This window comes from Diorhabda carinulata, chromosome X (assembly GCF_026250575.1).
Source record: "Diorhabda carinulata isolate Delta chromosome X, icDioCari1.1, whole genome shotgun sequence".
NCBI lineage: Eukaryota > Metazoa > Arthropoda > Insecta > Coleoptera > Chrysomelidae > Diorhabda > Diorhabda carinulata.
Window position 1 is genome coordinate 43,186,401 of NC_079472.1, and position 27,834 is coordinate 43,214,234.

General features: G+C 30.9%; 1 protein-coding gene across 4 annotated transcripts in view; it reads left to right on the forward strand.

Moving 5' to 3' along the window:
* The window catches only part of LOC130902570 (uncharacterized), a 178,559-nt gene that overhangs the window by 114,316 nt on the left and 36,409 nt on the right, over window positions 1–27,834 (forward strand). For all 4 annotated transcript variants that reach the window (XM_057814797.1, XM_057814798.1, XM_057814795.1 and 1 more), the window contains exons 2-3: window positions 20,105–20,301; window positions 27,092–27,340. In XM_057814797.1, coding sequence (XP_057670780.1) covers window positions 20,105–20,301; window positions 27,092–27,340 — 446 coding nt within the window. The remainder of the gene's footprint in view (window positions 1–20,104; window positions 20,302–27,091; window positions 27,341–27,834) is intronic.

Below are 27,834 nucleotides of genomic sequence, written 5' to 3' on the forward strand. Positions count from 1 at the left end.
TAAAATATTATTTGGTATCAAAGGAAATGATTTTTCTCGAATATCTAGTTAGCGATCAATTTCATAAAAATATTCAAATATCAATCGTAGAAATGCGCCAGTTTATTTATGGAATAAATTTCTTGTTACTCAATATTCGACCAACTGATTTTTCAAAATACAAATTTTTTAAGCAATATTATAAAACGATTTTTAGTTATGAAGAAAAAAAAAACAAGAAGGGTTTTCTGGAGATTGCGGAATACATTTTTCATTTGTTGAGTTAAAACGACTCATAATATATTTTTCAGTATCAGTTATTAAATTACCCAATAAATATAACTTATATAGCAGACATTGGAGTGACATAATTATTAGATATGATATTTTGTATACCTAGGTGTTAATTTATCGTTTATAATATTTTGTGCGAACTGCGTTTATTCTTTCTAATAACTAATCTGTATCATCTTTCGCCACCATTTGGAAGGTTTTCGGAGGTTAGATAGGTCTCAGTAGTTATAGTTCTGTTTATCAATCTCTTATACAAAAAAACTAATTGTTCATGAATAATGTATTGAATTAAATCTCTTGTATCACATGCATGAACATGGTTCAGTTTTTCAAAATTGTGAGGACACTTACTGTTATTTAAAGCTTCTTCATCGATTTGAGGTGTGATAAGTGCCAGTCTAAGTGAATAGAAAAATTCAGAATAATCGTAATAATGAGGTATTAAACAATTTAAATAACCATTGTAGTATTTATCTCTAGAAAGTTAGGAGTATTATGTTGTTTTTCGTCATTCATTTGATTTAGATAGCTAAATAAAAATCACAATAATCGTTTTTCAAAATATTCTACTGGGTCTAAAATAAGATTTTGATGTATAAGTATAGGTCTGGGCAGGTGGGTAGAATGTTGCCAAGTTTTTTGTCTGGCAGAATGAGGCTACAATGACATTTATTCAGCAGTTCATTTTTAATATAGTGCAATGTTATTTCTAACCATAACTACGAAATCATAATATTTACAGTGTTTTGTAATTATAATGTTTGGGTTCGGGAACAAAATAAAGAATGGTGAAGCTTTCAAAAAACTAGTAATAAGTGATTATATGATTAATTACATTTTTTTAACAAATTCGCGTCGATCAAAGCTAGTTTATAGCGATAATTTTGAATTGTTACATTCATATGAACTGAAAAGCGATTTTTCAAATTATGAGTCAAAGTAACTGCTGTGGAGTTTCGCGAATCCTCCGGCTGACTTGTAATATAAAATAAATATATGTATTGAAGTGGAGTCTATAAATACATAATAACGCTGGAAAGTTCATTGCACCATTTATGGTAGATTTAAGATTATGTATGCTCGACGAAAAATCTAGAACGCATTTTTCTACAGTGCCGCTTTCGAACGATAGTTTCGCGCTGAATTGGTTATCTCTCATGATAGATAAAACAAGACGGTTCCGAAAAACGAATCTTGCAAATGGATGAATCGATTGAAGTTGCAGGCGTTGTTATTAATTGTGTGATATTCATACAAAGAAGACTTGCTTGTGTGCATCGCTCCCTGTCTACTAACAAACGGAAATTATATTTTTAACACATATTTTTTGAAGATTCTATTAAATCTATTGAAATTATGCATCAATATTTGTACCGTTATAATCAGGGAAATGTTAAGATAAATATAATTTTTTCATCAGAAATCAAATTTTAAATCATCTTAGCCTTAGTGATATAAAATATTTCATAATATCTTTCTGAAGAAGAGACTACAAAATAAACCCATTGCATTAAGAATAATTAATCCTTGAGTTAAAGAAATTGATATTTCTAAGATAATTTCAATAGGTATTTGCCTACTCTAATTTCTTTTCATATGTCTGACAAGTCCCAATTCATTTGGTTGTAAATTTCTCTTACTGTAAAAATTTTGATTATTCTTTAAGTCCTCCGATACTATATAGTCGACTTCATATGCACAAATCCTTAATAATCGAACTATTTGACGTTTGATATTTATCATTCTAATTTCAATGGTATACAATGACCATTGCGTGCCAATTTGGGAAGAAGTGAATCACACCCAGAAATAAGTTGTGCTTGTGGATATCAACGAAAATTAGTGAAGTGTGTTGAATAAATGATGGATTATCCACCCTGTATATAATACTTTCGAACAACAAGAAACTCACCTGTTTGAAACCGACATTCTCATCAAGGTAAAATAATTTACCGCACAGTACATTTTACAAAAACGTTTCATCTGAAGAAAATTATCTTTCATTAGAAAGTTTATATTTCATCTCTGAAGAAAATAACTTGATTGTTCAAATTTCGGATAGTGTAATTATGAGTGTTGGAGTAGTGGTAATAGACAGTGTGTTCAGTATAAATGGTAAATGTGATAACTAAATCAATGCGTTAGATCTAGCATCTATTTTTGAGTATACTCAAGCAACATACATATTTCAATATTCAATTCAATTTGAATATTTATTGTTCCTGGACAAAAATCACCTTTGCATTGTTAATAATGGAAGAATTTGTCTTCTATCCTTCTCAAATATGCTTATTTATTTGCATATGTACTAGAAATTGTTCGAGTTAATAAATCGCTACAAGCATTCAAGCACTCGAAATTAAACATCCTTTTTTTAAATGGTAGGAAATATATTTGTAATAAAACGCTAGAAAGAATCTTGAAACTGTGGTCCAAAAAAAGATTGTATACGAAATCGTCTACGAAAAGATACGCTACAACTTTAAAATGTCGGAGATTAAACGAATTCATCATTTGGGTTTCGGTACACTTCTCAAAAAAGTGTCAAGCTCAAACTATAATTTAACTTACTTTAAAGTACGAAGATAGAAACGGAATACAACAGAATGAGGTCGCAGATTTTATGAGAAATTTCCGAATTTTCTGGCCATATCCTAAGAGGCAATTAATAAAACAGATAAGCAGCTCCACAAGGCTGCACATTTTGAGCAGATGCAAAAGTAATTATTTATTTACATTTGCAAAAGATACCTGTAATAGTGATTTATTTGGAATATTCAGGAAAAACTTTGGAATTGGAGAGAAGATTATATATTAGAACAGAATCTATTTTTAGATATGTGTTGGGAATGAGGAGCAAACGTCGACCTAAATATAGGTATTTAAAAGAAATACCTACTTTAGAATTAGATGTAAAACAATCTATCCAGATTTGTTTGGGAAATAAGGCACAATCGTCAACCTAAATATAGGTTCCATAAATAGAAGTTTGACAGAAAATAAATGAAGGCCTTCTTCTTGAATAAATTTATAGATTTCCCCATGTTCTCATGGGTAGGTGTGTTAGAACAGACTGGACGAATTTGACATTTAATATATTAAATAATTTATATAAACCACCCACAAAAATTATCGCATCACTGGTATTTTAGAATATTTTAATATTTAATTTTAGTTTTTTGGGACAATCTGTATATGTATCAACTTAATAGATATTTCTGGTATCTTATCATGGACAAAAAATTTTACAATTTCTTACAAACTTTTTTGGAAGCAAAAATGCTCGAGTAAATCATTCCTGTCTTGGAGAATGCATTGAGATCGAGAACTTTCTAAGCAAATTGTGTTATTGTATAGTGAAAATTTAAATTTATTTTGTTAATAATGGATGTGCCTCAACGTTTAACAAGACATGTTGCGAATGAAGAAGCCGCTAGAATCATCGCGCTCATACAAGATGGCCGCAATCAAAGATACGTCGCCGGGGTAATTAGAGTTCAACAAAGCACCATATCCAGATTTGTTATTCGCTACCAAGAAACAGGGGAGCTAACCAGAAGACCCGGACAAGGCCGCGGAAGGGTAACTTCGGTGGTAGACGATCGTTATTTAAGGTTAACGGCGTTAAGAATTAGCCATACCACCTCTCGAAGGCTGCAAACAGATCTTTTGGCTGCTCGTGATAACCGAATAAGCCTACAAACAGTTCGAAATAGGCTGAGAGAAGCAGGTATATGAGCCAGAGTGCCAGCTAGAGGTCCACGTCTAACCAGAGAACATCGAGTAGCAAGATTGGAATATAAAAGATTGGTCCAATATTTTATTTACGGATAAATCAATATTTTGTCTATATTATCAGATAGGCGTGTACCAGTACCATATATGCGACGTAGTGAACGGCACGATCAGGTTAATTTTTGTCAAACTGAAAGCTTTGGTGGTGCTCTATCATGGTTTGGGGAGGAATTCCTTACCAGTGAATGATGGAAGACTAAATGCTGACAGGTACATAACCAAAATCCTAGAACCTCATGTAGTGCCCCATATGCCTCATATCGGTGACAACTCTGTGCTATTGCAGGATAATGCTCGTCCACACGCTGCTAGAGTGGTTCGGCAGTACTTAGAAGAGGTTGAGATACCCACCCCGAATTGGCCTGCACGTGTCCCAGATCTTAACCCAATAGCATGTCTGGGACCATCTAGGATGGCAAATTCAGCAATAATTAGAATAATTTTTACTTCATTCTAAATGACCCAAGCGTAAGAGAGTCACCTAAAAAAGACTAACCGGAACGAAATTTCAAAAACCAAAAAAATGCATCTAATATTCTTGGGTTGAAATTCTAATACAATAACCTGAAAATAATAATAAATTTGACTTACATTACTATATAGAATGTTTTAAAATTTGATGACTGAGCCGAGGTACTTCGCTATGGATAACTTAACTTCATTTCTCCACTTCTAAATGGTGTTTAAAAAAAGGTGATCCCGTCTCAAGTATACATAGAACATTGAATCATTATTGGGATTTGCTTTGTAAAAAATTTTTGCAGCGACAGCTTTAATCAAGATAAACGACGTTAAAGGAAAAAAATGCACACATTTTTCATTATTTTGCCTAAACCACTGGAATGAAAATTTATACGAATTTGCTTCGGAAGCTGATACATCCCATGAATTTGTTTTTATATCTGGCTGTCATAGAGGGTGCTAGTTACACGGTTCGTACCAAGTAGTATTGAACTTAACTATTTTAAGGTCAGGTTAAAGTCACACCAGAAAGGTTTTAGGATTATTTTGATTTATAAATTATGAAGTAATAACATATGCTGCTATAAAGTAATGATGATAAAAATAAAGATTAAAAACATAAAGTAAAAGTCAAATCGAGTAAATCCTACCTTTTCACGAATACTGAAGTCTTTTTGTTTTGCTAAAGAATACATTAATCTAATTTAATCAATTGCGGATCAGCCATGGGGTCATTGAGTGACGTTAAATTTTGTCTTCAAATTCTTGATATGGATCTACCTCTTTTTCTTTGAAACACTGTGGGGTCCAAAGGGTTAAAATCGCACGATCTAGTAGACCAATGAATCGTAGCTACTGCTATTGCTACTAATTCTTCTATTCGGAAAATGCCCCCTCAACTTGTTACAACACCTTCTATCGGAGTGCGTTGGAGCTCCATTGAGCATAAAACATAAAAATCTCCATTTTTTTAGCTTTAAATATTTTATTATCCCGAATAAGTGATTGTTTAAAATATTCACCAATCAAATTTCCAGGTACAAGATAATAGATATCACGCTAATAATGTGCATTATTAAACGTATTTTGGCGTGTAAAAGTGGGTTCATTCCAAAAAATTTTGACTAAAGGCTGTTCTTTTTTGTAATATTTGATATAAATCCGCTTTAACCGTTTAGCAAGATTTTTTAGCTTGTCTTTAATAATAAGGATGGAGCTGTTGCTTATCAAGTATCCTTCAAGTTCTTGAAGATGTATTTTTTTGTTTTGTCATAATTAAATAAAAGCCTTCCAACAAGTATCAGTTTTATAAATGAGGTCTAATTTACGAGACAAATATTTGAAATTCACATAATGCATACTAATTAATAATAATAATAATAGTCAATACCATCAGGAAGCAATCAAGGAAGGTTAATTTATACCAGTATTGATTACAACTTCATAGTTCGTTTTATTAAGAACAAATTACTGGCGTTAAATTGAATGTTGTTTGAATTCAATTGAAAGTTTGATTAATAAATCTAACTGTAAAAAAGTAAAGTTATGTTCAATACTCCTTGGAACGACCGTGTAACTAGGCCCTACCTGAGAATCAGATATCACAATGTAGCCAGTAGTTTTGGCAAAATCGAAAAAAATGTGTATGATTTATTTTCTTCAACACCCTTTATCTTGAAAACAGATAGCGTTACTAAAATTTTTTACAAAGCAATCCCCAATATTTTTTCAGGTTTCTACCTATCTCAGGTAAATACGACTCCACTTTTTTTAAAAATCCCCTGAATATTTAATTCGAGACCTATAAGTTGTAGTAAGGATAAAACTATCTGTCCGCTAAAACCGGCATCAATAATAGTAGACTTGGCAACACCGATAGCGGTAGAAGCAGATGCGAATGACTCACAAATCGAGACAAAGTACAGTTGGTCCAGTCATAACTACAGTGGGACAGGTGTACAGTTAGTGCCGATAAAGCATTGTCTATCAGACTTTTTAGCATAAATACTTAAACTCAAATAGCATAGTAAAGTTCTATAAATTTTTTATAATTTCTGTAGACACGATTCAAGATAAACTGGATTTCTGTTTAAAATGCGTTTTGGTGTACTTGACTAAAGGTGATTGTAGTAGAAAAAGAATGACTGTTTCAATGAATAGAAATGAATGAATTAATTCTGAATAGAATGACGTAATTGAAAAAAGAAAAATTGACTGAACTGTTCTTAGGATACTATTATAAGTTGTGGTCTTGGATTACCAATTTTTGAGCGACTTTTGGCTTTATTCACTTCTTAAAAAGATTTCACAGTCCTCCAAACAACAGTTTTGGTAATGTTATTTCGATTTGGATGCTGTCATTGATTACCGTGATTACCGTAACCTCTCATCATAAGAATCGTTATTATATCGTGTTTGATGACAAAGGTTAAGTTAAAAGGTATCTAATTACAATACAATAAACACCTGTTACTAATGACAATTAGAAATTATTCATTTAACATCAATTAATGAAAGAAAAACTTACTACTTTTTTGACATCATTCAAAAATCTTTTATTTACAACTATCACATAAACTACGGTGTTTCCAGCGCACAGATTATGCATCGAGCGCACATATGTTGGTATAAAGACGGTATCTTGAATTAAGCTTGAAATGTTTATTATCGTAAATAAAAGAAGAAAAATTATGAAGAGTTAACAACAGAGTAACAAAGAGTTAATATTTTCTTATCAATGTGATTATAGTTATAGTCAACTAACCAAACTTAATCTAACCTAACCTAACCATTCTTAAATAAAAAAGCTTTTTTATGGAAATTTCAAAATATGAAATTTTTTAATTATTTTGAACCTAATACCAGCCCATTCTTAGAAAAAATAATTTTTTCTATCAGTTTTTAATCAATATTTTATATAATTTTGAACTTTTGCTCATTTTGGAAAACCTTGGTTTTTCGTTTTGTCTTATTGATAATAATTATTCAAAAGTTTGTCCATCTCTAGGACTCACTCCGGCAGATCAAATATTACTAAAATATAATTATAGATGTTCACCAGGAGATGCAAAATAATAGAATTATCTGAGTTTTCCACTTTATTAAAGATTTATTTGTTTGCAATTATATCAGCAGTAATTTCAATATGCTTCTCAGAATATTCACTAGGAGAAAGTTTCCAAATGCTGAAAATATTTATGAAATACAACATAGTACTAGGACCCACTTCACTGTGACCTTCGATTCATATCTTGTGTTTATTTCATATGACGTCATGGTTAAAGATAATTTAATGGAGTGTAAGTAAGTAGTTACTTATTTTCTACATTCCGTTTTATTTGTATTGTTTTTGAACTAAACTAATAAAAAGAACGAATTCCTTGTAGTTTTAAGACAAATTTTCCGATCAAATCCTAGATTCTTCAGATTCAATACACAAGAATTAATTAAAATTAACCTATTTCATAGGAAAAGTGTAAAATATTTTCAAATACATATTTTGAAATACTTTTTCACAATATATATATCAAAAAATGGAAAGAGTTTGTAATATATTTTTTTTTCAAAATATAACTTTTAAAAAATCAAAACGATTTTACTTGCTATTCATCATTCGAGTTTGGTTATTTCTGATTGTTGATTATTCAATAGTTATGCTCATTGTTAGCAATGCTGATGATGACATGCATTGTATTTTATCAGCCGATGAGTCATAATTATCTAGATCGGAATAAACGGAAGAACTTCTATTATTAACTGGTACTAATTTAATTAAAATAAATTTTTATGTAACGCCAATGTATTATTTATATTTTATGAGTAAATCATTTTGGAATGTGTCCATAGAAAACAATGAAATAAAGGAGAAAGTGAACCTTGAATGAACAAAGAAGTCTGTTCAGATATGTCGTTAGAATAAGCTTATTGTTTCAAGATACTGAATTCAATACTGAATGTACCATACCAAAAGATTTAATCTAATGAGAAATTTTAATATAAGTAGGTTATGAGTAATTCAGTACGACCGGAACAAAAAATAATTCAATCATATTAGGTAACAGTTACTTTTGAGTACCTGAATTGGTTTTAAGATTTCTGTCTCTTAATTTCTACATGATGAGTGTTTCAAATTGATTCAAGAATATTTTGATAAGACAGAATTTTGTCGAAATATCAAAACCATTTCTATTTGAAAACACAAAGCATATCAAAAGTAAGATTTTTCATTAAGTAAAATATAAATAAGAGAATTCAAGAATGGGAAAATTGAGGAAATCTTCATATTTCATAAAATTATTAAAAAATAAAATATATTTTTGAATAAAAATTTTCTGTAACAAAAAAATTTTTTCAAGAAAATTTATACCTACAATGAATCTTGAAAAGACGTTTATTCAAAACAATGGAATATAATTTAGGTCTAAAGTTCAGTATCCTTTGTATACGCATCTTGTGTCTAATTAACTTGAATTTATATGATCCATATTATCATCTGATACATCGCAATTCTTGGTAACGCGTATTGCCCGGGAATATTTTATTATTAGGCCTATGATTAAAAACTGCAAATACGAGGATTGTTTGTTTACAACATCCGATGGCACAGTATGATGGCGGCCGGAAATGCAGCAGGTGATTGGTGTGCTTAATAAGCGACTGCGCATCTTCAGTGCTGAAACGATTTGTCACTGACGATTCCAACAAGTCATTTTCCGTTGTGTTGCAGTCACATAAGCGTGGCTGCCAGTATTGATTCTCCTGTAAAAGTTGAATTGCGAGCAGAAGGGAACAGTGCATCGGAAATTCATTGACGAATAAGTCGAGTGTATGGCATTGTTCGTGAATCTAGTCGAAAATTTAAAAATGTCCAAACTGATGCTCATGATGAAGAAGGTCAAGGTCGCAAGTCTGTTACTATAAACGACATTGTTCAGTGAGATGGCCAAGTGGTTAGGGAAACTGTAAGGTTCATCATAAGTGAATTATCTATGCAATTTTCGAAACGAAACGACAATCACAATAATGGATACACACAAATTTTCCAACAAGACCCACAAAATTCAAACGAGCCTTCAACAGCCTTAAGATTATGGCAACTGTTACTTGGAACCAAAAATTTGTGTTGTTTATGGAGTTTGTGCAGCCTGGAACAACATCTAATGCAAATTTATAATGTGAAACTTTATGACGCTTACGGATAGCTATTCAAAACAAATGAAGATACGTGCTGACTACTGGAATTGTTTTGATCCACGATAATGCCCGTCCCCAAAGCGATCGTGTAAACCCAACGATTCATCCAGCAATTTCAATGAGATATTTTCGAACATCCATCATACTGTCCCGACCTAGCCGTGTATGATTTTCATATTTTCCCTGAACTAAAGCAGTGGCTTGGTGGGCAGCACTTCTAAACTGACGTGGAGCTTAAAGGAACCGTAACAACTCACTTCCAATCATTGGTGGCTACATTTTATGAAGAGGGTATTGCAAAACTTGTTCACAGATATGACAAATACCTTAATTGTCATGGTAATTATGTAGAGAAATAAATTGTATTGTACTTTACTTTTGGTAATAAAATATTTTTTGTATATTCTCTTCTTTACAGCCCACGGAGGTATATTTTAAAGATTTCTGCATAGAATTTTTGAATAATATATGTGATTGGGTGTATATCTATTATTAAATTTGAAGAAAATAGCCTACCATACCAAGCTATTTCCATTTTCCCTGTCACCAAGGTATAAGATCATTGGTTAATATCTCACGGTTGCTCATTTTACATTTCATAATATACAGGACGGAGGCCTTTTCGAGTAGTCAAATTAAATTTTTGTAAAATTTCCGATAGGAAAGTAGCAATATTTACTTTTTTCATAAATCAACAGAACAATAAATAAAACAATCGGCCAAACTTCATAAGTCTACCCAATATGAGATTAAGAATGAATCATTCAGATTAAAAATGTGTCCTTTCTCAAGTTTTCATATCTATACACGAGGATATATTGAAAAATTCCTAGGCTACTATAGAACCAAACAAAATTTTAATGTCAAAATATTTTATTACTCAACATATTCTCCTCTTAATTAGATACATTTATTAAGCGAACCTGCAACGTCTCTAGACCTGTCAAAAAAATGTTTCTTCTTGCTTTGCAAACCAGACCTCGACAACTTTTATTACCTCCTAGTTGGAAAAAAATGTAGGAGCTTTTCAAATCGAGCACAGATTGAACGTGATACTTCTACCCTTGCACGGTTTTGGTCAGCATTCGAAAATTTGGGAATCCATTTTGTATCAATTTTTCTCATGTCCAAATTAACGTGAACTATATGATGAACGCGTTCGTATGAAATATTCAGTGCCTAAAAATCAGTTTTAGCCCAATTCTGATAAAACTGTATCGATATTTTCGGGTACTGACACATAAACTGGCCTTCCTGATCTGTCATTATCTTCAATGGAAAATTTACCTCTTTTGAAGCTTGCAGTCCAATTTTTCACGGTCACATACGAAGGACGTTGATAGCCAAGAGTATTAAGCATATCTTCGTAAATCTTCTTACCTCTTAACCCTTTTAAAACAGGTACTTGATGATGGCTCGATACTCCAATTTTTCGATTTTCAGAATTTCGGTGGACATCTTTTTTCTTTTAATTTATTGCGTAACTCTGGTTTACTTTTTTGACGTCAAACTTCACACTGACACTTCTAGTTATTGTTCATTGCTATGGTAATGTAATATTTTGTCTATGTATGGAACTGGTCTAGGCTAAATAGATATCAATACATCCTCGAATTCTCAATTGCGTCGGAATTTCAAATAGCGTGATTTGATCAGAGAAATCTCAGATTTAAAGATTATTGTATTGTAAAGAATATTGTAGACGAATTGACCCCCCTTTACATGGCACTTCGATAGACTCTGTACCATATAGGTAAATAAATTTAAGTTAATATTGGCGCAAATGAAAGGACATCTAGGCGAAAGAATAATAGATTGTTTAAAATAGATGCCTCGAAATTATTGTTTGGAGAAAATATGTTTGGAGTCTGATGCAGATTAACCCTTTCAGCACCATATAATTATTATTTAAGCAACATTTTTATTTATATTGTTATTTCTTCACTCATTGTCAATACTATCTGTCATCTATAACAGCATTATTAAACTTCTTTGTACTATTCAAAATCAATGCTTCGTTCATACAAATATAATATATAAATATAAATATTATTTGAAAATATTTGCTTTATTTACATTTCAATTTATCTGTAGCTCAAGTTGCTTTTAAAAGATCCACTGATATTTTATACATATGAAAATAATTTGCTGCAAACAATTGGCAATAGACAAATAAACCTACTTGAATATAAACTATGTTGATAATGATTTTCAGATATTTAGGTCAAAAACTCTCCTCATAGCAAATGTTCATCTTAACAATTAGATATTTTGATTTATCCGACAAAATAAAATACGGAAATTAATACAAATTTTCTGAATTTTATATTTAGCATACAGTGACACAAAGAATAGTAATAGAGCAAATATTGTGTATGAGAGAGGTATACAAGTAATATTTATTAGGACATTTGTAACTTGTACCTTAATAATTCTACCTCCATAGTGGTCGGTCTTCTGACAGGTCGCTGCCCTTTCAAATACCAATTTAAGAGGATGGATAAGGCAGAGGACCAAAACTGCAGATTCTGCAAATAAGCCACGGAAACAGCAGAGCATCTACTCTGCAAATGCCCTGTCAATTTCGCTAAAAGGCTTAAGTACCTTGAAGGACTAGTATTAATGTCTAGGAAAGTGGGACACAAGAACCGCAAAAATAGCTTCATATGGAAGGAGTCTCTGTATTTTGGAAACAGAACAGAAAAATGTAGAGTATTGTACAAAATAACTTTTAGGTATAGGTGCAGAGTGGCTGTAAAGCCGAAGCGACTCGAACGACTCCCCAAAGCAATGTACAACCTACATAGTGCTTGTGCTGCGTTATCAAGTAGTAAATTAAGTTTAAACTAGGTTAATAATATTTGATGGAAACTCCTTTTGTACATTCCGTATAATCAGATTAGTATTTCTGTTCACTCCGCCGGTATATGAAAAATTAATACTCCTCCTACACTATGCCGCGTTATTATAGGCTAGATTTCTTGAATCGAATAGTTTTCATGAAATATACATTGGAGCCTTGCCCAAATTTAACGTCATCAAAGACGTCACACAGTTTATTATCCCTTACTTTCATTTAGTATCTTTTTTACTTTGGGCTGTAAAAATTACGACACACGCTTTTAGCTTTCCGTATTATGTGGATCGCGGTTTTTGGTTAATGCTTGTAAATATTCACTGCACGCGTTGATTTACATATTATTATGGCGCAATAATATGTTTATATTTTTTCTAAAGCATATCTAAAATTCCATATTTGCCATTATATTATAACAATCTGTTCAAATGATGCGTCAAATTCACTGAATCGGTAATTCTAACCCATAGGTGAAAAGTTATTATTATTCTCAAATACAGACATGTCTTCTAGCAAACGTATTAGTATTTTTGTGATGATCGTCTTCCTTACAATGTCAGTCAACCGCTATCGGTAAAAAAGCTGTAAGTTTGTGCGTGAAAATACAATGCCACTAACGAGGGATTGATTATATTGAAGAAATGGAGCAAAAAATCGATTTTTTGAATTCGTATAAACTTCTCTAAAGGTTAGATTCCTTTGAAATGTGGACACTATAAATTATTATGACCAGGTTGTGTTCAAGCAAAAGCCTAATAATTTCAAATCCAGAGGGTGTCCCGGAATTCTAGGCATTTACGGAAATAATAATTTACAATTATTCTTCAGAAAAAATGTTGAATAACAAATTATAAACTTTATAAAGCCCGTAGAATTGAAGATATTAAAGATAATTATTTACATCTATTATACAATTTCATAATAGTTATTATGTAACAACAATTTATATCCATTTTTTGCGAGAGAAATCAGAAATTAATACACAAATAAACATTACATTATAAGGAACGTACAACGAAGATAATTCAACCGAGGATTTAATATGGAATTTGATTGCGGAGAATGTTTCATTTGTGCAACTGCCTTGTCGAGATTTAGAAATAGATCCTTATACCTCTTAAAGTTAGTCTTGATTGTATTTATAAGCAGGGGCTGTTTCTATAGACATGTGCTGTAGGACTACTAATTATTTTTTGGTGCAATAGGTAATCTTTCTAAGAAATATTGGAAAGTATATCTGCGTCGATATTATATACATATTTTTTACATCAAATATTAATAACTTACGTTTTTCTGTATGTTTATTAATCTTTAGGTTACATTTGATCTCTTGAACTGCCTACGATCCTCCCGGCTAATTCATGCTTCATTTGTTCGCTTTAAAGCTAAATATGCATGATTAAAGATTTTGCAGTATTTTACATTATTTTCGAGTTTCTCGAACGAATTGACTGATGGTTCTTGATTCACCTGTCTTTCTAGAAGCTAAAATGCCTATTTTATGAAGGATTTATTACGCTGAATAAAGAGCGTTTGCTTTGAAGTCAATTTTTGAGCACTGCTAGATGTCGGATTTATAAAATTTCGGACAATTTTTAAAGACCCATTTCAATAAAATTATTCCAAACATTCCTGATAACTTGGTATATAAGTTTATAACGGAATTTTTGAGGTTCATTTTTGAGTACTTCAATGCGTTGGATTTATTTGAAATTTCGCACACTCATTAAGGAGCGATGACAATAATATAGTCTCATAAATTCGTACTGTTATCATGATTAGCTTGAAATGTATGCATGTGTAGTGGAATGTTTGGAGGCGAATTTTGAGCACTTCAATACGTCGGATTTATATCATATTTAACACACTTATCAAGGATAGATTACAATATTATAGTTTCATAAATTTGTACCATCCTCCTCATCAAAGGAATATAGCACGCGATTTACCCAGTTTTTATATAAAAAAATACCTAATAACTTTGAAAACTAAAGAAATGTCCCATCAGCAAACGAAACTAAAAACGAGAAAGTAATTTTATAAAACTTAATATAAAGGTAGGGTGGTTAATAAAAGATATTATTTCAATTTAAAAAGATTATAATATAATTTCATGATGGACACAAGAGACTATGCTTATTTTGCTTTTTTTTAGTTTTTTCGACTATGATTAATTTTTCTCTCTGTTTAACTGACGATTCATGCTTCACCAATTCGGCTAAAAGATAATTATATGCTGAACACGTCGTGTTTTTTTAGTTTCATTTTTGTCGATTTTATATTTCCAAAATGAGTGTTAACACACATCAAAGTTATGTCTGAATTGAAAATTGATACCAGGGACTATTCCAAAATATATAGGACGTACCCATCTTAACGAAGTCAATGATTGTTCATATCAATCCACTTTCTAAGTTATTTTTTTGTGATGAAGAATTCTAATATACTACTCATGATATAGATAACAAATTAAATTAGAAATTGTAGAGCAAAGGTAGATTGCTATTTGGAAGTTCTGTGTATTGTAGTTTGTCTCGAATCTTTAGTATATAATATAATTTGTCAATGAATTATTCACAGTAAGACTTGCTTTTATAAGCCAACGTTTATTGGTTGTAAAATTGGTTTGTTGAATTTTTTACAAAGAACTTTCACCTAATTTTATCGTGTAACGTTTTGTATAAACGAATTTAAATTTTTGTTGATTTAAAAACAACGAAATTACACAGCTAGATGCGTAGAACCGTACAGTAAAGACTGTTGAACTCTACTATATTTTATAGGTACAAATAACAAAAATAGTTTTTACAAATGATTTTTTTTGGTTTTATTTTTATCAAAATTCTAAAGAGATAAATTCATTATGAATTGCAAATTTGTTATTAATTCGATATTGAAATATAATTGAACTAGCAAATGAAGAGACCGTTTTCCGTTTAACCATTTATTTTCTTCTATAGTTTTCAGGATCCCAAATACTTACATTCTTCTCCAATATCTACTGTGGGAAGAATGCAGGCCAGGATTTTGCTTTCATTTATCAATTTTTTAAAAACATTTAAAGGAAATTTTTTGTTTATACTCAAAAATATTTAAACAAATAAAAAATGTCAAAAAATTCCAGTAGTCCTGCGTGCTCGAAATTGGTCTTGCGTAAATCTTACAATACTGGATTTGGTTTTGCGTAAGTCTTGCACTGCTTGGTCTTGGTGTTACAGATCTAAAGATGGTCATAGTCTTGGTTTTGCATTTTATATAGTGTGACAATGGTCGATTACTCCGGTATTAAGAAAATTATTCAAACACATGGAAAATATGTTGATATCTACAGGATTACTCATAGCTGCATGACAAAGCAAATATATGCTTTTTAAGTTATACACCTGTATGTTTCTTCAGATTCAGATTTACCAAATTATTTATCGCTATTAAAACATTGTGACCAATTTTATATCGAAATTGCTACGAAATTAATAAGAATATATGAATCACTAGCATATGAATTATTATAACTGACAATTATTGTTTTCAAATTAAACCTTTGGTAGACAGGCTGAGCTTAACAGTGAATGATTTAAAAAATTCGTTTCAATGGTTTTGCATATATTCTTTTAAGTTGCATTTGCTTTGTACTTTCAAGTTTGAGAATCATTCCCTATACTTAAATTCAATGAATTTCAATATTTAGATATTTAATTGTTGATAAAATCTCCACAAAAATGTAGGGCAGGATTGAATGTTTTGAAACCAGACATGCGATCATGGTTGGCTGCTCACCTTAAAACTGCTTGATTACATTATGAACTATATATATATATATATATATATATATATATATATATATATATATATATATATATATATATATATATATATATATATATATATATATATATATATATGTATAATCAGACAACAAAATAGATATTTTGCAAAGTACAGCCTTGATACTCCAACCTTGTTGGTTCTGAATGTGCTCATATTCAACTTTTAACAGAAGAAACAAGAACTTCCATTACATCTACAAATATATATTACTTTTGAAAAAATGCTGGTAAAATGCAAAAAAATCATCAATTGCACATCTGTTTATACTAAATTATTATGACATAAAAAGACGTACAATTTTCATTTCACAGTAATTATGAACCTGGTTAATTTCTTGAATGATATTGACATAACCCACTCATACAATATAAAATTGTGAAACGAATTTTGAATATTCACAACACTTTTTTCACAAGGTGTATCCAAAAATATTTATATACAATTGCAAATATAAATAATTATTTGAATTCATTGTTGTTGTACGTTATGTATTGAAGTATACATAAAATAGAGATCATTTATTTGAGAAAATTATCTGAAGATGTCTAAAAGATGAAAAATCTACCTATCTGGACAAACTTATAATAATTTAGATCAGCAACACAAAAGTACTTGAAGTAAATTGTAAAATCGGCTCTAGAAATTTCTACTTAGGATTATAAGATGATTATGCAGTTTTTACTTCATCGTTTAAATATTCTGGTAACTATAGGAGTAACTGTTCTAATATGTGGTTAAAAAAGGTGAACTATTATTATTGTATTCAACTTTTTACTCCTTAGACCTTTATAAAAATTTGACGTTTGGACCTACTTCGGTCATGAATACATAGACCACCTACATCGTGAATATCAAAATAAAAATAAAATCAATATAGAAATCTGTTTAAACAAGAAAATTAATTTTTCCCTATAGGTAGCTTTCTTGTTCCTATGTAGGTGAACCATATCTAAAAATTCTATTTTCAAATATTCAAATCAGTTTTAAGAATTTTTGAATGTTTATGCAGTTTTATTACTTTTTATCGTTTCGGTGACCTCTTAATCTATTTTCTAAATATTGAGATGTCTACTCTATGTAAACAGCGTCATGATCATTACAAGGTCCTTGATATATAATATTACTCCTTTTGTTTTAGGGTAATATGACAATATGTATATCATTATTGAAATGCTGGGAATATTTATAAAAAAGAGTAGTTTATTTTTTCGGATTTTCTAAATGAAATTTATACGAATATTTTCATGGATTGATTAACAACTTCTTTTTTAGAGGTCTGAAACATTATTTGACTCATCGTAAAAATTGTGTTAACCAACCAAGAATTTTTGAAATACCTATGTATTATGAAGCGTAAGCATTGGCTTTGTTCCAAAACAGAATTGAGTCATATTTCCGACGAATCAGAAGTATACATTCTTATGCTAGTACTTCATAATTTTGCCACATTGGTATCAAATTAACCTTTATGTCGATTGACACCATAGCTCCGAAGAGTATATAAATTGAATAGGCCATGAATAATTGAATGTTATAGTTAATGAAAATGGTATTAAAATGTTTTCTATAATAGAATATGGGATCCATTAAGAAGTACCAAAAACCGATAATATTTTTACAAAATCTCTATCAACGGATTATTTCTATTAGAATCATTAGAACATACTATTAGAAATATGAAGCTATGCTGCGCTTCTGCCAACGCCCAGATTGATACCATCTGAACAACAGAAAAAGTATTATGTTTGCTTGATGCTAATCTGAAATTTCTATATAATGTGAATTTCGGCCCACATACGGTGTTGATCCTCCTACAACCCAGAACGTAAAAAGATGGTATAAGCAATTTATTAATGCGCGTATCTCTGTTAAGACTAATCATCAGGTCGAATTCGTGTGTCAAATGAAGACGAGAAGCACTGTTTATATCCCCTCTTTCAACAAAATTGGTTGAACTGAAAAAATGCATAATAGCAGCTATCGATTTCATCACTCACGATATGCTAGCTAAGGTGTGGAATGCATTTGAGTATCGGATAGACAAATGCAGTGCATCAAAAAAGGTTCAAAGAGCACCTGTAAATAGTAGGTGGAAAACTTTATTATTTAAACTTTACTTACCTATCCGCAATCTCTTCTGCCATAGGTGTAGAGGTGATATTTCTTCTCCATTTAATCCTATCTTTTACTTCCTATTTAGCTCGTCTCCAGTTTAGTTCTCTTTTTTCCAGATTTTTTCTTATTTCTTTATTCCATTTTCTTGTAGATCTGCCTCTTCTCTTCTTTTTGTGTGTTTCGGTTCCCCATATCATTTTTACTATTTTGTCATCTTTCATTCTCACTATTTGTCCAAACCATAACAATTGTTGTTGTTGGATTTTTGGCACTGCTCTCCCTATATTTGAAATTTAAACTTTAAGGTCCATATAAATATGATTTAGGGAAGTATCAGCCTGCAAAATTCCCAAATCCCATCTTGAATATTTTGCTCGACAATAGTTGGTTACCTTATGGATTTTCAAGGTGGATGGGATCTCATATTTTTGAAAATATACATTGAGTAAAGCTAATATAAGTGGAGGAAAATATCCACTCAATTTTTGGAATTGTTGGTTTTCTGATTGAGAAAGTGAAGCTTTTGAATCAGAATAAACTCTCATTTTTAATAGAGTTTGTGTGAATTAAGTGGAGCGATTGCGAATTTTTATTAATATTTACAGTTTAAGAACAAAAACTGGTTTTATAATCCACTATAAAAATACATTAATAAACGCAAACTTCAATGATACAATAATTTATAGCAGTTCAACTTTGGACCCTGTTGGTGTTGTTATTAGGTAATATAATAATCATTTTTTCAAAATCTTCCACACACAATTAATTTCAATGAATTAGTATAAATCAAATTGAAAAATATTGGCAATTCTAATATTAATATTTACTTTAGCAACAATATTATTCGATAATATTGTGGATCAGAAACATAGAATTTATTGTAATACATAAATCTGTGTATATTTTTTATAAATTGGACTGGCTCATATTAGATTGCATATATGTAATACTATATGGACAGTTAGTATGGGAAAACATCCCTACGTTACGGTGCCGACAATATTCATTTTCTATCTCATTCTAGACACTTTATATATACTGCACATGCTTCATGCGCGCAAAAGATGCGCAGAACTAACTGAAGTGCTCGGAGGAGAGAGAGAACGATACACTATTTGTCTCACTTAGTCGGAATACCTTCCACTTATAGGAACAGTCCATATAGAAATATTACATATACTCATATATTAGATTCACTATATCGATTAAGAAAAAACCTTATCAAAGTATGTATGCCAACAGTCATATCACAATACAAAAAATAATGTATGGAATTTAAATAAATTAACAGAATCTATGATCACTACTATTTATTTATCATATTTTAACAGCTTACTTTCACTCTGATTATATAATTTTTATGAGAAGAACACGAATGAAATAATCAAATTATAGAGTTCATTCAAATATCAATTTCTATGAAAACATGACTTATTGTTAAAAGCTGTTTAATATTATCAAAAAAATGTTTTTTCAACAACATGTTTTAAATTATATGTGTTTTAAAAAACTTATTAATAGCATTTCGATAATTATTTAATGAAATTTTGAACATTTGGCTAATTCAATTCATTGTTTCAGGCCTAACGAAATATCAGGCAGTGCTGGATCAGCCATCGGTAGCAGTAAACTACGCTGCCCCGCCCCCATATCTCGTCTTCGCGTCGAAAAAATCGAAGGAGGTCTCATGGTGGCGGGTGTAGTAGTAGCTGCCAATTGTCAAATTATTTTGCCAATTTTTGGATTTCTTTTTTTACTAGTTGGCTGTGTTTTAACAGGTGAGTTTACAACTCTATATGAGGTCTATTGGTTAGAATAAATATTGTACTTCCACAGTCAGTGTACCATCTTGAAAACAGACGTGGGAAAATAAATGAACGTCTTTATTGCTACCCCTTGCCTCGTGTTTTTTAGTCAACATTTCAAGAAATTGATCTACATATTGGCTATATAATGAAATATTTACCAAATCTTTTTACTTTTGGTTATTTTATAGGAAAGTGAAATACTTTGCATTCACAAAGTTTTGTAAACAATATATTTGCTCTTCATATGTCAAACTCAATTCTAATGCCTTGTTGAGGTGCTCACTATTAATTGTTTCTAAATTGCTTCTAATTTTCTAAGTTTTCACTTTGTATGCTGCCAAATTTTGAAACAAATTCAGTGTCTTTCGTCTTCATTTATCATAGTAATGGACATTCAAATTTTGAAGAATCTAGAGAATATTGATTTTATCTTTGAAACCATGGTCGTCTATTTTACGCACCTGTGTTAGATTATTTTGTAGTACTCGCTTACATGCAAAATTCTATCAGAATGTACTGCCTTAAGATTTACTTTCTCTTACACGGAAAAACGATACAGTGTAAATTTGACCCCACGACACCACTAAAATAAGCATTGATACATGTTGGTTTCACTGTCGACAGATTTGCCATAATAATTTAAACAAATCCAAGCAACGATGGAAACTACTCGATATCCGTTGTTATGTTAGAGAGCAGATGAGAAACTTTTTTGAGGATTTTTGAGATTTTTTTGCATTACGCTATAGAGTCCAATTATTCAGTAAATTGGCCACGACAAGTTTTATTATTTCATTAGAAATCGCGAAAACATCAAAACCTTTCACTGATGGTGATTTTATTAAAGACTGTATGTTGAAAGTTGCCGAGGTTTTATTTCCATCTCAAAAGTCAATAATTCAAAATTTTTCGCTCTCAAGAAACACTGTTGCTTCAAGAATATATGATTTATCTCAAAATTTGGTTCTTCAACTGAAGGAGAAAATTAAGTAATTTTTAAACTTTTCAATGGCTGTTGACGAGAGCACTGATACTGTTGATACAGCTCAACTTGCTGTTTTTATACGAGCCATTAACAGTAACTTTGAAATAACAGAAGAACTATTAAAGTGCGTTGAAGGGCACTACAATAGTAAATGATATTTATTCTGCAATTTAGCATTTGATAGCAGAATATGAACAACAGTTTTTTTGCATTTTATTCGTGTATAGCTGTAGATGTACTGATATGAAAGAAATTATGAGCATTATTAGAAGAAAATTCATTAAATTATTAAAATGTGTCTTTTCCCATATAAAATGTCTCAAACAACCACTCAATCTGAAAATTTTTTAAACGCAACATGTAACATTGATTTAGTATCTTCAAGAGTAACTACAACAAACGCAAACACATCAATCGATGAAGTCTTTGCAAAATTAAGTGCTAACAAAATTAACACTTTTATTCATGTTTTAATTATTCATATTTTCGATAGATAGGATAAATACATGCTAACTTTAAACGGCCCATACCTAGATTATAAGGACCGTTTTTCCAGGTAAAGGGAGACGTGTCTGGATGCAAAAATTCGTATATACTTGTTAAATGCAACATCCTGTTTTTACATGACGATTTGAAGGCTTTTCGGTGCCATACGTGTTTGGAGACAATGCGATTTGACACTTTTGACAAATATGTGAAATTTGATATTTTTATGCCATATTTTTCGCCTTCGTAAATTAGCGTGGAAGCCATCACATCTATTTTGTCTCTGACCATTTTAAAATTTAAAATAGTTTTTTTCTGTTTTTTAAGTTTTCCAAGACCACTTTGAACTCTGTATTGATATATTTTTGAAAAAAAGTGAATAATCCTACTTGACAAAATAGAAATATACAGGGTGTTTCAATCAAGTTGAGAAAGTTTAAGTCAAAATTTTACACTTGGAATGATATTTGGCAAAAAATTTGAGAATATTATTGAAATTTCATTAAAAACAACTTCCTATTTTCCATATTAACGTAGAAAAATGGTATGTGTAAATATTTCATGATTCACCTTGAAGAAGTTATTTTAGCACTAAACTAATTATTTCGTGCTGTAGTGTAACTTCTCAGACCTGTGTGATGTACCAATTAATGCTTAATTTTAATAAAATCTACCTAAAAAGTATTGAACACTTTGAAACTGCTGATGATAATTTAAATAGAATAAATGGAAAAACATACCTCTACTCGTATGACTGAATACTGCAACCAATCACGAGCTAAGTGGGCGGGCTTCGGACAAAAATTTCTTAGCTGGCCCATGTGAACAACGCTGCATTATGTGGTTTTAGACAGAAGAAGTGAATTCATTTGTAGTTGAAATATTAGATAACAGACTATCAATCCTATTACCTCCCCGAAGCTATAAAGTTTGGAAATCCGACTGAAGTTCTCTCATTTTATCAGAGAAACCATTATCGATTTGCGTTGAGTAATTCATTTGTTTCTATGCATATTATATCTATAAATCTTTATAATACTAATGAACCAACATGTATTTATTCAAAGAATGTTTTATTACTCTCACTTTGTCTACTAATAATTAGGTTAGTGATCATCACGGCTTTGTGAGCCTTTTTACACTTAGAAGAGAACAAATGTCTATATAATATGTAGGATTGTTGTGCTTGTGGATAAAAATAGCATACACTTCCGATTGGCACATAAACAAAAATTTGTTATATATTAAATATAGAAACTCGTTAATATGAAAAAATTTATATAAATATACTTAAATATACGTCAACTAACAGCTGATATTGTGATTATAGTTTCAAAATTCAAATAGACCAAGGAGAAATTACAATTTTCGGACAAAATAACTGTACCAAGTTGACGGTATTTTACGAATATTTATAATTAGATATAGCTTTATTGGTTTTGAAAATATTCTCATTTAAGAACAATACATTTTTATATGCTTTTGAACCAAATGTCAAAGTTTTTTTCTATTACGATCAATCGGTTCTTCACGTGTAGAAAAATGTTGACGTCACAATTTATTTTTGATTTGCGGGAAAAGAAGAAATCATTGGGTGCCAAAGAAGAACTGTATGGCGGATGCCCCATCAATTCAATGCTTTGACTGTTCAAAAACGTTTATGTTTGAACTGTGTGCGACCTTAGATTGTTGTGGTGGCGAATGATTCGTCTTTTTATTTTTTCGAACCCAACTGGCAAACAAATGCTGGTGTACTATTTATAATTGACAGTTCTACGTTGCTACAATGGAACGCGTGGCGACATGTCTAGTTATTCCAAAAAAATCATGCGACCTTTTGTTTCGAAGTGCATCGTGCGCGAATAACTTTTGTTTGATTTGGCTCGTCTTAAAAGACTCATAATGTCAATAATTGCTTAGTTTCGAGTTCATATGCAAAAGATCCATTTTTCGCCGCCTGTCACTATTTTATAAACGTATTCTGAAGCACCGAGATCGAATTTTGTCAGTATTTCCTTGGACTAGTCGACACGAGTTTTGTTGAGCGATTGTCAAATTACACACGAACAAATTTTTTTGACATGTCCGTATGTCACATGACGATCTGCAATACCAGTTTAAACACAGCATCTATATTTTCTGGCACAACATGCCATTTTGGACGACCTTTACGAAATTCATCCTGTAGATAAGTTTTAATTCCTTGTTTGGCCAAAATTAATATTTCTGTAAACATCTCAAATAGCATTCGTATAACAACACGTTCTGAATACGTTGACCATTAAAAAAGCCAAACTTTATGACGGCAATGTCAGATTTGACATATTCACATCAGTGTTGTCTCATCTTAAAACTTAGTAGCAACCATCATATTCCAAATTTTTCATTAATCCATATTCGTCAATCGTTTCCGTCCAGTTAAATAGAATACTATTCCAACTAATTGGTGTATGAAATTTATAATTGAATATGACCATTGTGTCAGGCAAGTGGTGAAAAATTTCATGGGAGAATCCTAATCTTTTTTACATCATCCACGGCAAAACAAATTCTTGAAAAACGTTTGTAATATAATCATTGTGGTTTATAGAATAATATTGTATCGCACTCTTTTAGGTCAAGATTTTTCAAAAAGAATTTAGATACCAAAGTAACTCTGAATTTTGAGACCTGGAATCTTAAATTCTCAGTTAATTAAAAAGAATAATCATTGTTATTTTTAGCCACGATCCAACAGTAGAATCCAAAATACAGCGTAGAAAGCCTTTTTCTCTGAGTTCTTTCAAGATGCGCGTCGCTTTTACTTTCATAACTTCAACAGGCTCAAATCTTGTTCATTTTAATGCAGATTTGACATTATGAAAGAAATAGACGTCGCACTTTGGCAGACGTCGCAGATCTGACGAATCAGGTGGGTGATCTAACACTGGGATGTTGCATTTCCTACTATGGGTGCCAGTCTTTGGGTTGAGGATTGTGAAGATGTAGCACAATAAACAAAGTTTGATAATTATTTAAACTTACTCTATATAAATCAACAAAACAATATACATTAATATATATACAAAGCGTAAAACTAAACTAAGTCGTGCATGCCGAAATCTCAAGGAGCAGCGTAACTCGCAGGAAATGGCTACACTAGTTTCCCTATAGAGGCGGTAGACATCGCATTCGAAAGAGTAGGTTTCAGTCAAAACATCTGACAGTCACTAACCTTTGGTGCATGCGTACTTTTTCTGTAGCAGCGGTAATCTCTTTACTTAATAGTCATACCTTGTAATAGTTTATGTTTTCTGCAAAGTTTAATTTCAGTTTTAAACATACTAGGTTTATTTAGACGATGTAGCTCTGATCAGCATAAAAAATAACATCTTCGAAGGTTACAACTGGGATTTAGGTAAATGGTTCTTTATAACGATCTTAATATATTTTTTAACATTGAAATAAAATTTTTGTTGGGAAAATGGTTGCTGTGATATAAGATTTGACTTCTTTATCAAAGGCATTAATTATTTAATAGGATTTTCCGAGGGAAGGCTAAATTTGAGAGGGTTGCTGTCTTCTGAGAATGTATGGTTCTAAAATGCTTCCCATGCTGTTGAATGAAAATTTGTTTATTTTATTTGTATAATTATCTACCTATAAAAATGCATAAATATATATTAAAAGAAAGTGTTCGTTTTTAATGACTCAAAGTTATATAATGTACACATTTACTTGCTTAGCTAGACAACAATATATGATTATTTTTGTTTCTTTAGCCAAGTTCCAAGAATAGTATAATTTTGATGGTATGATGAATGCTTCCCAAATTTATATATTTTTCTGTTATTTTATAAATTTATTTTGTAGGTCAAGATCTGCACAAAACAATATTAATATATTTTTTATTAGTTATCAATGATATTGCTGTAATTTTTCCGATGTGCTTCTATTGGATAATGAATTTGGTGTTAGAAAATATTTTATTCAGTTTACTCATATCTTATTTTTCATTACTCGCAATATCCCTTGAGTCTAAAGATTACACTTCAAAGATCAGGAGAAGTTTTACAATAAAAAAAGTTGTTACTCTATATTGTCACCTAAACTCAACAAATTATTTTCCTTTGCAACTTTTTTGTTAGAATATAGGTATTCACACTCCACCTTTTGTATATTTTTGAAATCAGATTGTGTTTGCTTTGTGTTCTGGTCTTCATTTTGAAATAATTTTGAATACATCAAAAGATAAGCTTGTTTCAGTACATCAACAACATTTGAATGTCTAGCTTTCTGAGGGACAAACTCTTTCAATTTCTGCGAAATAATTATAATTGCACTTAATCCAATAAAATCTTCAGTAGTAACACTTTATTAATTTCACTGCAATTGATAATTACAATATTACCACTCATTCTTTCAGATAAATTATCTCTAATTCAATTAGGCCTTCCTGATTTCGGTTTTCAAAATTTTTGGTAAAAATATTTTCAGATTGGTTAAACTATGTTTCTCACTTCAATGTTCCATTATAAATTGAAGGAAATATATGAATCACATTTGTTTCCAATTGCTTATTTTTTCTTTCAAATTCGATTTAGTGTAAACTAAAGACATTTTTGGCAATCTATTTGTCTGTATTATAAATTATTTTTGAACTGATTCAACATAAATGTTATTTCTTTTCATAAGACCAACAATACGAGTTTCAATGAAGTCTTATCTCTTTGTCTCATTGATAAAATAATAAGTCTCTTATAAAGTCTAGTCTTGCAACCTTCACTTTCGTCTCGTCTCGCATTTCATAGTAAAACGTAGTATCTACAATTTAAAAACATTAAAGTAAATTACAATACCCATTTCCCCGGTACAGGACTCTCTCGTCCCTCTATACGTTTTCAATTCTGCACGTAGGAATATGTTATGTACGAGACTGGTAACGAGACTAATGAAACTCTCGTCTCATCCCGAGTATCGGCGCGATAACTAGACGCGATATTCTTGTACCATCTGATAATGCGTTTAATCAAGAGGCAAATATCTAACCCATATATTTGAGTATCATAACTTAACAAAGTTAATAATTGTAAAAAGTTAAATTGAAACGAACGGTAATCAATTTGATTTGAGATTCTTGCTTTTTGTAAGTGAAAAATGCAACATATTGAAAAATATCTATTGTGTCAAATATAACTAGAATATGATATGAAATGTAATCGCATCAGTTAGCCATAGGGAGAGAATAAATGTCATTACTTCAGATAGAAATGTATCCTATAAATTTTATCGTATTTATTTCTTTTCCAGCTGCATCGTATAGAGGTCCGGGAGAAGATGAAGATGCGGATCGATATGAAGCTCGGATAACATTCACGGGAAATTCCCGTATTCTCGGACCAGCATGTATTGTTGTGGGTTTTTTTATGCTCGTAGCTGGTTTTGTGTTGTGTGTCTTAACGAAGAGGGCGAGAAGGAGAGAACAGACTATAGGGTTCCATTGTCCCTTGCATGGAGATTTCTATCCACTGAGTCCACTTTCTAGTTCCAGGACAATAGGTAAGTCATAGCCATTTGAATTTACAACTATATGATTGGGCATTTAGAGACAGCTCTGTGTTAAAATTACAATTCATCATACTTCAATAGAATATTATAATTGTGCTAAATATTTACCCAATACTTGTTACTTGGGTTTTTGAATTGTAACGTATAACTGCAGTTGTCAAAAAGTTGCATCACTCAAGTATATTTCACTTATCACAATTTTTCACTCGAAGTACCTACAATGTATAGATATACAAAAACTTATCGGGTTTCATATATTGTACAAGTTGTATTTCTTATACTGTACAAACCATCCCAAGGTACTATTAGAAACTCGAAAAACCTTATTTATTTATAAATAAACATTTTCTATTCTAATACCTTGTATGATTATACCAAGCAATGAATTTCATTTTTGAGACATAATTCCTATATTTTCTAATATGTCTGTCCAAGTAATGATTCACCTAATATGCCGCTTGTAAGGTGAATATTGCTATGTGGAT